This window comes from Oncorhynchus gorbuscha, linkage group LG03 (genome assembly GCF_021184085.1).
Source record: "Oncorhynchus gorbuscha isolate QuinsamMale2020 ecotype Even-year linkage group LG03, OgorEven_v1.0, whole genome shotgun sequence".
NCBI lineage: Eukaryota > Metazoa > Chordata > Actinopteri > Salmoniformes > Salmonidae > Oncorhynchus > Oncorhynchus gorbuscha.
Genome location: NC_060175.1, coordinates 83,891,276 through 83,904,390, shown reverse-complemented (window position 1 = coordinate 83,904,390; position 13,115 = coordinate 83,891,276). Strand labels below are relative to the sequence as shown.

Genomic DNA, 13,115 nt, shown 5'->3' with positions numbered 1-13,115 from the left:
GCCAGTGTTGCAACAACAAAAAAAAACGCTCAATAAATTCCTTGATTTCCCCCAAATTCCGGTTAGAGGATTCCCGGAATCAGGAGGGAATAAGCAGGAAATCCCCCAACTACGACTTCTGGAAAACCAGGGAATTTATTGAATTTCGCTGTAGCAAATACCAAAGAGACAGTAGTGTCTGTGGGAGAGGTAGAAAGAGAGAGAGAGAGAGAGAGATCAGTAGAGTACAGCAGCCAGGGAAAGAGGAGGAAGTAAGTAGTGTATGGCTGTAGGACAGTTAGTTTAGTAGTATGTGAAGAGATTAAGAGCTGAGTGGAGAAGAGGGACAGAGAGCAACAGACGTCACGGAGGACAGCTGCTTTCCTTAAACTGTCTGGAAACAACTGAGGAGATGACCATGGAGGACGGGTTCAGGTCAATGGGGCTCAGGCTGACGAGATACACATAGATGGACATAGCACAGCAGGGATGCACTTAAAGACACACACACACACACACACACACACACACACACACACACACACACACACACACGCACACACACACACACACGCACACGCACACGCACACACACACACACCCCCCCCCCCCGTTGGCTGTGCTCAGAGTGCATGGCAGACGCTAGTGGCAATGCGAGGGCTTCCTGCAGCGCTGAGCGAGAGAGCGTAGCATGTAACAGCCAGACAACAGAACGCAACAAAGCGCAACCTTAAATTACACCCAGGCGAAAATCACCCCCTTTTCCTCCCATCTCCCGTGTCTCTCGCACAGAAAACAACCTCCATCAGCACGCAGATCATATGCAATTTTCTAACTGGATAGCTCTGTAGCACGGCGGCAGAGTGGCCTGTCTGCATGCACACATTCAGCCTTAATGCAGGGAAACAACAACACGCTGGTTGAAGCAGGGAGGAAAAGAGAGGGATATTAACAGAACATCAGGCTGTGCTTACCCAGGCATCCACCTCTTCAGCAGGCTAGAAAGATGAGCGAGAGAACGTGAGGGACGGGAAGGAAGAGAGAGAGAGGAAAAGGAAGTTAAGAAAAGTAAGAGGGCCGCTGCAGTGAATATTGAGAGGCAGAGTGGGTAAAGGAGGGGGTCAAGAGAGAAGCAGAGGGATGATTCATCCTCATTATAATAGGCTGCTGAATGGTAAATCTACTAAACACAGAATGGGTGTGTTAAATAAATAGACTGCTAAATGGTAAATCTACTAAACACAGAATGGGTGTGTTAAATAAATAGACTGCTGAATGGTAAATCTACTAAACACAGAATGGGTGTGTTAAATAAATAGGCTGCTGAATGGTGAATCTACTAAACACAGAATGGGTGTGTTAAATAAATAGGCTGCTGAATGGTAAATCTACTAAACACAGAATGGGTGTGTTAAATAAATAGACTGCTGAATGGTAAATCTACTAAACACAGAATGGGTGTGTTAAATAAATAGACTGCTAAATGGTAAATCTACTAAACACAGAATGGGTGTGTTAAATAAATAGACTGCTGAATGGTAAATCTACTAAACACAGAATGGGTGTGTTAAATAAATAGGCTGCTGAATGGTGAATCTACTAAACACAGAATGGGTGTGTTAAATAAATAGGCTGCTGAATGGTAAATCTACTAAACACAGAATGGGTGTGTTAAATAAATAGACTGCTGAATGGTAAATCTACTAAACACAGAATGGGTGTGTTAAATAAATAGACTGCTGAATGGTAAATCTACTAAACACAGAATGGGTGTGTTAAATAAATAGGCTGCTGAATGGTAAATCTACTAAACACAGAATGGGCGTGTTAAATAAATAGGCTGCTGAATGGTAAATCTACTAAACACAGAATGGGTGTGTTAAATAAACAGAAGGCTGCTGAATGGTAAATCTACTAAACACAGAATGGGTGTGTTAAATAAATAGACTGCTGAATGGTAAATCTACTAAACACAGAATGGGTGTGTTAAATAAATAGGCTGTTGAATGGTAAATCTACTAAACACAGAATGGGTGTGTTAAATAAATAGACTGCTGAATGGTAAATCTACTAAACACAGAATGGGTGTGTTAAATAAATAGGCTGTTGAATGGTAAATCTACTAAACACAGAATGGGTGTGTTAAATAAATAGACTGCTGAATGGTAAATCTACTAAACACAGAATGGGTGTGTTAAATAAATAGTTAAATAAATAGACTGCTGAATGGTAAATCTACTAAACACAGAATGGGTGTGTTAAATAAATAGGCTGCTGAATGGTAAATCTACTAAACACAGAATGGGTGTGTTAAATAAATAGGCTGCTGAATGGTAAATCTACTAAACACAGAATGGGTGTGTTAAATAGACTGCTGAATGGTAAATCTACTAAACACAGAATGGGTGTGTTAAATAAATAGGCTGCTGAATGGTAAATCTACTAAACACAGAATGGGTGTGTTAAATAAATAGGCTGTTGAATGGTAAATCTACTAAACACAGAATGGGTGTGTTAAATAAATAGACTGCTGAATGGTGAATCTACTAAACACAGAATGGGTGTGTTAAATAAATAGACTGCTGAATGGTAAATCTACTAAACACAGAATGGGTGTGTTAAATAAATAGGCTGCTGAATGGTAAATCTACTAAACACAGAATGGGTGTGTTAAATAAATAGGCTGCTGAATGGTAAATCTACTAAACACAGAATGGGTGTGTTAAATAAATAGGCTGGATGGGAGGGGCGTTATTCATAAAGAGTTCTGCTCTTGTGAGAAAGCTATAGGTTGGCTGAGAATGCCTCGGTGGGGTACAAAGAGCCAAGCAGAGGATGGTTACTTCCCACTGTCTGAGATCTGAGATAGAGGCTGTTGGCTACAGCCATGGGGTTGGTAGAACTGTCCAACAGTGTTTTCTTTGAATTGAGAGTTCTGCCCAGTTGAGACAGTTCTCAAACCCCAAGGCCCTTTTCTGCAACTCAAAGTAAAGAACATTTCTGAGACGTTCACTTTCTCCACTCACAGAAATCAACCAGGGTCCAAAGCTTAGAGCGCTTTCAGTCACTGTACTGTTCTTCAAACAGGGTTCCTAATCAAGCCAGCACGTGCTTCGAAACACAATGCATTTAGCCTAGCGGATCACTCTAGCTGGTGTCACTGCTTATAGAACTTCACCTGTCCTTTCCTGTGTGAAAGGGCCTTTGACACCATTTAAAGACCCTCAAGTCTCTAGTATGTGTCTGCTTCATTATAGCTTCTCCTCTCCCCTCTAGACTCAGCCAGCCAGCCAGCCCAGGAGTGAAGATGACAGCAGCTCCAGCGTAAATTACAGGCATTACAATCACGGTAAAAAGCCTAAGGAAAATCTCTCTATTAGTCCCTGGTGTTCAGGACTGGCTGAAAGTTGATCGAGGAGAGGGGAATTAGCTCTGAAAACATCCCTGCGGTGTTACGCTCTTACTGTCTGCATGTCAGTCTTATTCACACTTGCAGCTTGTGTGCTACATGTTTTTCAAGTAAGTGCTCGTTCTAGCCTACATATCTAGCAAAGTACACGTCACATTATACAGTATATGATCAATTCGTGATGGGGATTCAGTGTACTTTCTCTATAGGTAGTTACAGCAAGCTGCTAAATTACAGCCTCATCTCTATACCTAACATACAATCTGAGAGCCTTACATTTGGCATCTTCATGCACGCACCATCACTAATACTAATGAGTGACACCCTGAATTGAACCATTGGACCAGCAGCTCTATAGCACCAGGCCTAATCCCCTTCTCCCTGACCACACACACACCTCGTCATTTAAAAAAATGGATTTAATTTGCAGCAGAGACAAAAGGCAATCGGACGAGCTCTCTCCTTCTCCGGGAATCTGGAGCCAGCAGATAATACTCAGCCAAACATGAATTAAACAGATAAGTTTTGAAATGAAGCTTGCTGGACGCTGGTTACTCATAAATAAGGCCGTCCATACCTGGTTGTCTGTTGGGCTGTAACTCGGTACATAGGCCGGATGGGGTGGATGCAGAGAAACAGGAAGGCCGAGAGCGAGAGCGCGAGAGAGTAGAGAGAGAGGAGAGAAAGAGAGAGGAGAGAGAGAGAGAGAGAGAAGGAGAGTGGAGAGAGAAGGAGAGAGGAGAAAGAGAGAGGAGGAGAGAGAGAAGGAGAGAGGAGAGAGAGAGAGGAGAGAGGAGAGAGAAGAGAGAAGGAGAGAGGAGGAGAAAGAAGGAGAGGAGAGAGAAGAGAAGGAGGAGAAAGAAGGAGAGAGGAGAGAGAAGGAGAGAGGAGAGAGAGAGAGGACTCTAATCTAGAACTGATTGTGAAACTGAAGACATGTCCCAGTGGAAACGGATCAGGAACACAAAGCACCAGAGACAATCTGGTGAGAGATATAGGCTAGCTTTACTCAAGTAAGTTCTGCATAATGCAAACACCCCACTATGCATATGAATCATATGGGACGTTAAACACAGAACAAGCTAAAAGAGACACTTGTCATCGTAACAGACATTCCGGACAGGAGATGGTGAATCAGAGCTATTTGACGGCTACATTCCTCATTGCCCTCATCTAGTCTACATGGTATATCAGCATCACAGTACAGTTAGTCTCGAGCACATTAAAAGAGCCCCACTCACTAACTTAAACCCATAGAGCCTGTACACCCCTCTTCTCCTCTGGGTTGTTTGTGCCGAGTATCCATCTGATAGCAGCAGTCTCAGCTCCGTCTGCTCCTCTCCTCTGTTTATTTACTTTGATGCATGTATTTAACACATAGCTCCCAGCTATACAATAAATGAGCAGTTAGTAATCAAAGTGATTACCCAGAGTGGAAGGTGTCTGGAGAGCAGGACAATATGGGCCACCGGCTTTCCTCTCCCCCATCTCTTCTACCATTAATAACTCTACAGCACGGCTCCTTGGTGGAAAACAACTGCAGTTCTTCTTATCCAAGAGGAACCGGCTGTCCTGACAGTAATGATGATAAATAAAAAGGAGCAGGGAGAGGGGCACTCACACACATTCACCAAGAGGAACCTGCTGTCCTGACAGTAATGATGATAAATAAAAAGGAGCCGGGAGAGGGGCACTCACACACATTCACCAAGAGGGACCAGCTGCCCTGACAGTAATGATGATAAATAAAAAGGAGCAGGGAGAGGGGCACTCACACACATTCACCAAGAGGAACCTGCTGCCCTGACAGTAATGATGATAAATAAAAAGGAGCAGGGAGAGGGGCACTCACACACATTCACCAAGAGGGACCAGCTGCCCTGACAGTAATGATGATAAATAAAAAGGAGCAGGGAGAGGGGCACTCACACACATTCACCAAGAGGAACCTGCTGCCCTGACAGTAATGATGATAAATAAAAAGGAGCAGGGAGAGGGGCACTCACACACATTCACCAAGAGGAACCTGCTGCCCTGACAGTAATGATGATAAATAAAAAGGAGCAGGGAGAGGGGCACTCACACACATTCACCAAGAGGAACCAGCTGCCCTGACAGTAATGATGATAAATAAAAAGGAGCAGGGAGAGGGGCACTCACACACATTCACCAAGAGGAACCTGCTGTCCTGACAGTAATGATGATAAATAAAAAGGAGCAGGGAGAGGGGCACTCACACACATTCACCAAGAGGAAAAAGGTTTAAGCTAGTCTCACAATGTATGTAAACAGATCAAACACACACACACATCAGACGAAGTGCAAATACCCTTGATATTAGCCAATGAGAGGTCTTATTAGGTATCTTTCAGACCTCAGTTATCAGTCAAACCAATGATTATTGAGTGAACAAAGCAGTAACAGTCTGGCCACACAGTCTGTTCACGTTGTAAACTAAACTAAATCAGACACAAATAATCCCACAGTGTTCTGTCTCTACTGTTTAAGATCTCCAGAAGCATCTTAAGCCAATTGACTAATTCCCTCTCACTCCACACGTTCTGAGAGGAGAGTAGTGAGCAGCAGGTGGGTTGTGTGCCGTGGTGCGCCCGTTCAGAGTGTGAGGGATAAAATCTCTGTCCCCTCCACCTGCAATTACTGTCATTCTGGGCTGCTTGTGAGAGGCAGCTAGCGGAGCCTTAATAGCTTTACATGCAGAAAGATGTCAGCTCTGAGATTACAATTACCGATAGCTGGGTTATCTGTGCAAGCCCTGTTCACTCTCTGCACAGCCCCGATTACTGCTGCTACTACTAGCCCTCTGATAAACGAGAGAGAGAGAGAGAGAAAACAAGGGTATGAATTGAATCAACACAAGAGGTGTGAGCACCCTACAAGAAGTTACAGACCAAAAAGACTCACATTTACTAGCTAACTTTAGGCTTCTGCAGCATCCATACTGAGCAGTCCAGCAGAAAATAATTTGTGAGTGAAGAGAATTGTAATGATTGTGTTCTAGAGAACCAGGGATACACTACAGAGCATCTAAGGACAGATAACTAGTGTCTCTGTCTGTCATCTCAGAGAAGAACCCAGGGCTCTCCAATCTATCACACACGACAGGTCACGACAACGAGAGAACAGACAAAACCGTCACCTGGGACTCCCCTCAATCTGGTCTGATTGATTTCATACTAACCCTCAACTGGCAGTTCTTGTCAGTTGTAAACTATTGCATCACAACAGAGCAGACAGCTCTTCACTGCTCTGCTCCTCTCAGCCGTTTGCTTCTACCTCTAACAAGGCTTCTGTATGAACGTGAGCCAAAAGCATAAATGCTAAGAATATATAGCTCGATTTGTATTTTGTATGCATCTGAGCCACAGTAATGAAGCAAGCTGCTATATGTCTACAGTAAGTAGAGTGGATCTTTCTAGAAGCGCTGAGCACACAGCTGTTCCAATTTCGAGGAAAACCAATAAAATGAATGTAGTCTGAGTATGTAAGACGCTAGTTTTAGAGACAATAGGCTCCACAGCTGAGGAAATGTGAATAATGTCAAACGGAAAGGTAAAGATTTCCAATCAAACTTAACATCTGTCGGCTCACACAGCAGCTTGCCACTTCAAATCCCCTATCCATCTTCACTAGAGAATAGTTTACTATGCTTATACTGTTGTACAGCACCACTCTACCATCCATATCATAATGGAGGTAAATGGCTTAGTCTGCTGGACGGATATCCTTGTGAAAATGAGAGCGATTAGGGCTCATTCGATTATCTGGGGGTGATATCGTAACATTTGTCTCTAGCTTTCCTAGGAGAGGGAAATGACACACTTAGGTAGACGAGTGGCCTACTGTAGGCCTTCATGCAGCACATAGACCCAGACCTGGGATAAGGAATACTTGTACTGCCATCTGGTGTTGAGATGAGGAAGTGTCTAATGGAAATCTGGTTGGGATTGGGGGCACTGCCTGCAGTTAACCTTGTCATACATTCACAAAAGCATCAGGTTAACTGCATGCTAATGTAGTGATAACAAAGTTTACAACCACTTAACTCTAAAAGGACATGTCGAAGACAAGGGAAGGAACCCGAGCCAAACATGACTTGCTGTGAGGGATAAGATACCGTACGGTCGAGCCATAACAAATACAGGATTCACTGTGATTCATGTAGTGAGTCGCAATGTGCAAACAGCCCTGAGAAACCATAGATGGCATTTGGTGTGAAACTGTATCAAAAGCAAAGCTGGGAGGCTGCTAATGAAATTAGCTTTTTAATTGTACAGATCTGAGAGGGGAAAGAATCCACAGTATGCTAATATGAAAAGGGCATTAATCAATATATATCTCTCTCTCTCTCTCTCTCTCTCTCTCTCTTATTAACAATGAGTTCATACTGTAGGGCGCAGAGCAGCAAGGCCCTTGGCAGATAGAGGAGGAGAGTGAGAGGGAGGGAGGAGGAGGTCCAGGCTGGAACGAGGGATAAAAGAAAAGAGGGCCCTGACACTCCACTTCACATCCTCCAGTGACTTGGCTTTCAGTGACCTTGGCTGATGCTCGGCGCCAACCCCGACAAAGACAAGAGAAACGCTTTTATCATCTTCCCTCTAATAATAACATTGCTATTCTCTTACACAGTCTGACAAAAGGCACTTGAGGGGCTGAACAATGAGTGTAATAGTGTGCTAATGAATTGAGTTGATGCAGAGACCTTTTGTTTGTTTGTCAGAGAATCACAGAGACGCAGAAGGGGAGTCATTGATCAGACCAGTGGGTCTAAAGTCAAATGCTGCTTCTTTAACCAGTTACTTTCCCTGTACTAATCAGAGCTATGGACTCGAGTCAGATGACTTGGACACGACTTAATAGAAAAGAAAAGAACTTGAGACTTTACTTGGACTTGGAGCCTCAAGACTCAAGTTTGACTTGAGACTGATGACTAGAAATGATTTGGCTAGGTTTTGTAACGTTTTGTAACTCATTGGAGTGCTCTCCACTCAGCCAGAGACAATAGCCGTAGCATCGAACATGTAATATTATTATTATTTTTTAATTAAGCCACAGATTGGCTTAAGTGAAACACACACACAGCCCTCTGATTGGACCAACAACTGTCAATCAACACAGGTCGGGTGAGATAGCGAACAGATTGATTTTCTGTACAGCTATAGGATCGGGAGCAGCGCAAACGTCAAATTGTAAGGTGAGATGATTTCCATAAATAAATAAATATGCAGCTCTAAAAATGAATGGAATTTGTTGATAAAAATGAGTTAGAATGAATGACTTGGACTTGATTCGAGACTCAACTCGTTCTACTTGGGAGTCGACTAGAGACTCAGGCCTTGTGACTCGGATAACAGTAACTTGGTCCCACCTCTATCAATCATTGATTTTATGTGGACAGACCATAGACATTAAAACTGAGCAGATAGTTTCCTATGGAAAACTCCCAATGGGGGTGTAAGTGGTGGTAACTTGCAAAGAATCATGGTCGATGTAGTTGTTTTCATCCTGACAGAGAGGCTCCTCGTAGCCTGCCGTCCCGCGATAGGTCTGTGTGGGCACGTATCCCTGTGTGGGCATGTATCCCTGTGTGACGACAAATGTAGTAGTCAGAATGGATCACTATTTACTAAAATATTTACCAAAATATCCATTTGTAGCGAACGTTAAAATAATTCACTGTGGGGAATCTGATTTGATCATAATGAACCAATTTTAGAGCCCAAATGGCCATCAAGATGTTTTGGTTTCGCTGTTCTGGTGATCGTAATTAGGCTTTTACATAACAGAGCTTGTGACTTCACACTCTGGGACAGACCCTGTCATCAGTAACTGATAGGGATGCAGATAGCTGGTTAGGGTATGCCAGGGCTCCAGTTTATCCTGGATCTCTTGGAGTCGAGTCCATTCACAGAGCCATTGACGCCCAGGCCATGTCGGAAAAGGCAGAGCACAATGTAGGCTGGAGGACTCCCCTACAACCCCACATTCTCCTCACTAACATGGAGGGTCAGCCTGCATCATCTCCACTGTAAAGCATAAACAAGCCATCGGTACCGTATTCAGTTAGGATCTTGGAAATGATGTCTCCTTCCACATCTGAGGAGGATGGAGGATGGTATACTACCACAGCTGCAGATCCACCAAGGTGAAGGGTTGCCACGGTTACAATCACTGTCATTAATGTCCTGACTAATCAGGAGGCAGGGAGGGGATGTATTGGGGAGATGGAAAGGGGGGAGAGGGTGTGATGGGGGGAGGAACTGCAATTACCAGTTACCCCTCCTTTCACATCAGAGGCCTGGGCTCCCGTGGCTCATTGAGCATTCCCCACACGCTCCCTCTCCAACGAATTTCTATTAGTGTCCGACGTGTGTCTGAGCGAAGATAAGAGCCTCCAAAACACATCTCTGTGCAGGCTTCCTGAAAGGGGCTGCGTGTAAAACACGTGTTCCCTCCTATCTAGAGCCCCAGGAAACTCTCTGGGTCCAATTTACCGCTCACACACCGTAAGATAGCACAACCTTGGGGGTGATGAGTGTGTGGGGGGGGCAGGGTTAGGTGGAAATTGGTATAATCAAAAAGAAGCAATTTGAGCGCTGTCAAATGTTCTATTTGTGAAAGAAAAGTTAACCGGGCTCCTCACTAGCCCGAGGGGACTTGAGGAAGATAACAATGCAAAGATGTGACAGGAATATGTCATATGTAAATGCATGTCTGTGCAGTGTGCATCCCTTCATATCACTGCCTGTGGATGCACCACGTGTGTATGCATACGGCACCTGTTCACACACGTTTACCTGTGTGTATAATGCAGATTGCCAAGGTGAAGCTCGACTGCTGGCTTCAGACTGTTAGAGTGCATCGTTTGTGGTTGTTCATTTGATTTATTTTTTGGGGGGGACATAAGACATGGACCAGCATCATCATTCCATCAGCAATCTAGTGTTTCAAGACTGTAATATGGCTCCACCTATGGTATGCTAGCGGACACTGCAATGATTGTGGTTTCAGAGAATGTCCCACACAGATACATGAAGCAACAGAGAAAGATCATGCAAAGTAGAGTGGAAAGAAAAAGTTATCAATGACAGATACCCAAAGGTGTGATTATACATTACTCCAAAAAGCCTGAACACACCGTGGCTCTCCAAGATGAGAGAGAGAGACATTACAGAGGGGAATACAAGATAAAACAGAGGGACAAAATAAAACTGAGGAAGACAGAGAGAACTAAAGCGAGAGAGAGAGAGAGAGAGAAAGACAGAGAGAGAGAGAGAGAGAACTAAAGCTAGAGAGAGAGAGAAAGACAGAGAACTAAAGCTAGAGAGAGAGAGAAAGACAGAGAACTAAAGCTAGAGAGAGAGAGAAAGACAGAGAACTAAAGCTAGAGAGAGAGAAAGACAGAGAACTAAAGCTAGAGAGAGAGAAAGACAGAGAACTAAAGCTAGAGAGAGAGAGAGAGAGAGAACTAAAGCTAGAGAGAGAGAGAGAGAGAACTAAAGCGAGAGAGAGAACTAAAGCGAGAGAGAGAGAGAGAGAGAGAGAGAGAGAGAGAGAGAGAGAGAGAGAGAGAGAGAGAACTAAAGCTAGAGAGAGAGAGAGAGAGAACTAAAGCTAGAGAGAGAGAGAGAGAACTAAAGCTAGAGAGAGAGAGAGAGAGAGAGAGACAGACAGAGAGAGACAGAGACAGAGAGAACTAAAGCTAGAGAGAGAGAGAGAGAGAGAGAACTAAAGCTAGAAAGAGAGAGAACTAAAGCGAGAGAGCGAGAACTAAAGCTAGAAAGAGAGAACTAAAGCGAGAGAGAGAGAACTAAAGCGAGAGAGAGAGAACTAAAGAGAGAGAGAGAGAGAGAGAGAGAGAACTAAAGCGAGAGAGAACTAAAGCGAGAGAGAACGAACTAAAGCGAGAGAGAGAGAGAGAGAGAGAGAGAGAGAGAGAGAGAGAGAGAGAGAGAGAGAACTAAAGCTAGATAGAGAGAGAGAGAGAGATAGAGATTTACTCGTAGTTTGGTCTTTTCCCTCTCCTGGGATGATTGAAGCCTCTCTCTGTACAGTGCTTTGCTCATCTCTGTCCTGGCTGCCTCTCTCTCCCGCCGGGCCACCTTCGTTAACTCCTCCTGAACCACTGTTTGCTGCCGCTCATACCTGAGGAACACACACACCAGCGCTGTTGTGATCTGACACGCTGCATGAAACACACAACTGTCCATCCTACAATGGTGCCATTCTGTTTAACTGTGCCATTTACGACATCCCACAAGGGGGCAGAAAATACCACATGTATGACCTGTGTAAAAAGTCTACAATAGAAGACAATTGTCAAAAATCATCTAATTTTATATTAACCTTCATAAGGGATTACTTTTCACATAACGTGTCTTTTAGTACAGGTGAAAGGAGAAAGTCAATATCAGAAAAATAAATGTCCAAACACTAGTGTTATTGTTTGGTCTGCAATGTTTTTTGTTTTGGAGCCAATTAAATTAACATTACGGTCATGAGACTTTTACCAGGCCTTTACAAGCCTGGTCAGAACCACACCTCTTCTTGAGCTCCTCCTTGGTGTCAGAGTGGGCTGTCTGTGGACTGGGCTGAGGCCGGGGATGGCGCTGCTGCTGGGTTGGCGATGGACGGGGAGAGGGAGGGGGACCTGCAAACAACAACATTCATCATAACCTTTTCTATGTACAGTGCCTTCGGAAAGTATTCAGACCCCTTGACGTTTTTCACGGTGTTACGCTACAGCCTTACTCTAAAATGGATTACCCCCCCCCTCATCAATCTACACACAATACCAGTGGTGTAAAGTACTTAACTTGTAGGCCCTTACTCACCACCCGGGTAACACCCCTCTATTTCCGCGGATGATTCCAGCAGGGGACCCCCCCCCACCTCCACAACCTCGCACACCAGGTGAACCAGGGCACCCACACTTAAGTAGTACTTTCAAGTATTTTTACTTAAGTATTTTTGAGGAGTATCTGTATTTTACTTTACTATTTACACTGCCGTTCAAAAGTTTGGGGTCACTTAGAAATGTCCTCGTTTAAAAAAAAAAGTAAATTATGTCGATTAAAATAACATCAAATAGATCAGAAATACAGTGTAGACATTGTTAATGTTGTAAATTACTATTGTAGCTGGAAATGACTATTGTAGCAGATTTTTTAAATGGAATATCTACATAGGTGTACAGAGGCCCATTATCAGCAACCATCACTCCTGTGTTCCAATGGCACTTTGTGTTAGCTAATCCAAGTTTATCATTTTAAAAGGCTAATTGTTCATTAGAAAATGCTTTTGCAATTATGTTAGCACAGCTGAAAACTGTTGTCTGTTCTGGTTAAAGAAGCAATAAAACTGGTCTTCTTTAGACTAGTTGAGTATCTGGAGCATCAGCATTTGTAGGGTTCGATTACAGTCTCAAAATGGCCAGAAACAAAGAACTTTCTTTTGAAACTTGTCAGTCTATTCTTGTTCTGAGAAACAAAGGCTATTCCATGCAAGAAATTGCCAAGAAACTGAAGACCTCGTACAACGATGTGTACTACTCCCTTCACAGAACAGCGCAAACTGACGCTAACCAGAATAGAAAGAGGAGTGGGAGGCCCCGGTGCACAACTGAGCAAGAGACAAGTACATTAGTGTCCAGTTTGAGAAACTGAAATGGCAGCTTCATTAAATAGTACCCACAAAACACCAGTCTCAA

General features: G+C 43.7%; 1 protein-coding gene across 2 annotated transcripts in view; it reads right to left on the bottom strand.

Moving 5' to 3' along the window:
- chchd6a (coiled-coil-helix-coiled-coil-helix domain containing 6a) overlaps window positions 1-13,115 on the bottom strand; it is a 65,339-nt gene that overhangs the window by 43,642 nt on the left and 8,582 nt on the right. The window contains exons 3-5 of one of the 2 annotated variants that reach the window (XM_046344149.1): window positions 11,948-12,056; window positions 11,407-11,551; window positions 954-977 (exon numbers count right to left, since the gene is read on the bottom strand). In XM_046344149.1, coding sequence (XP_046200105.1) covers window positions 954-977; window positions 11,407-11,551; window positions 11,948-12,056 — 278 coding nt within the window. The remainder of the gene's footprint in view (window positions 1-953; window positions 978-11,406; window positions 11,552-11,947; window positions 12,057-13,115) is intronic. The other variant, XM_046344150.1, reaches the window with a different exon arrangement.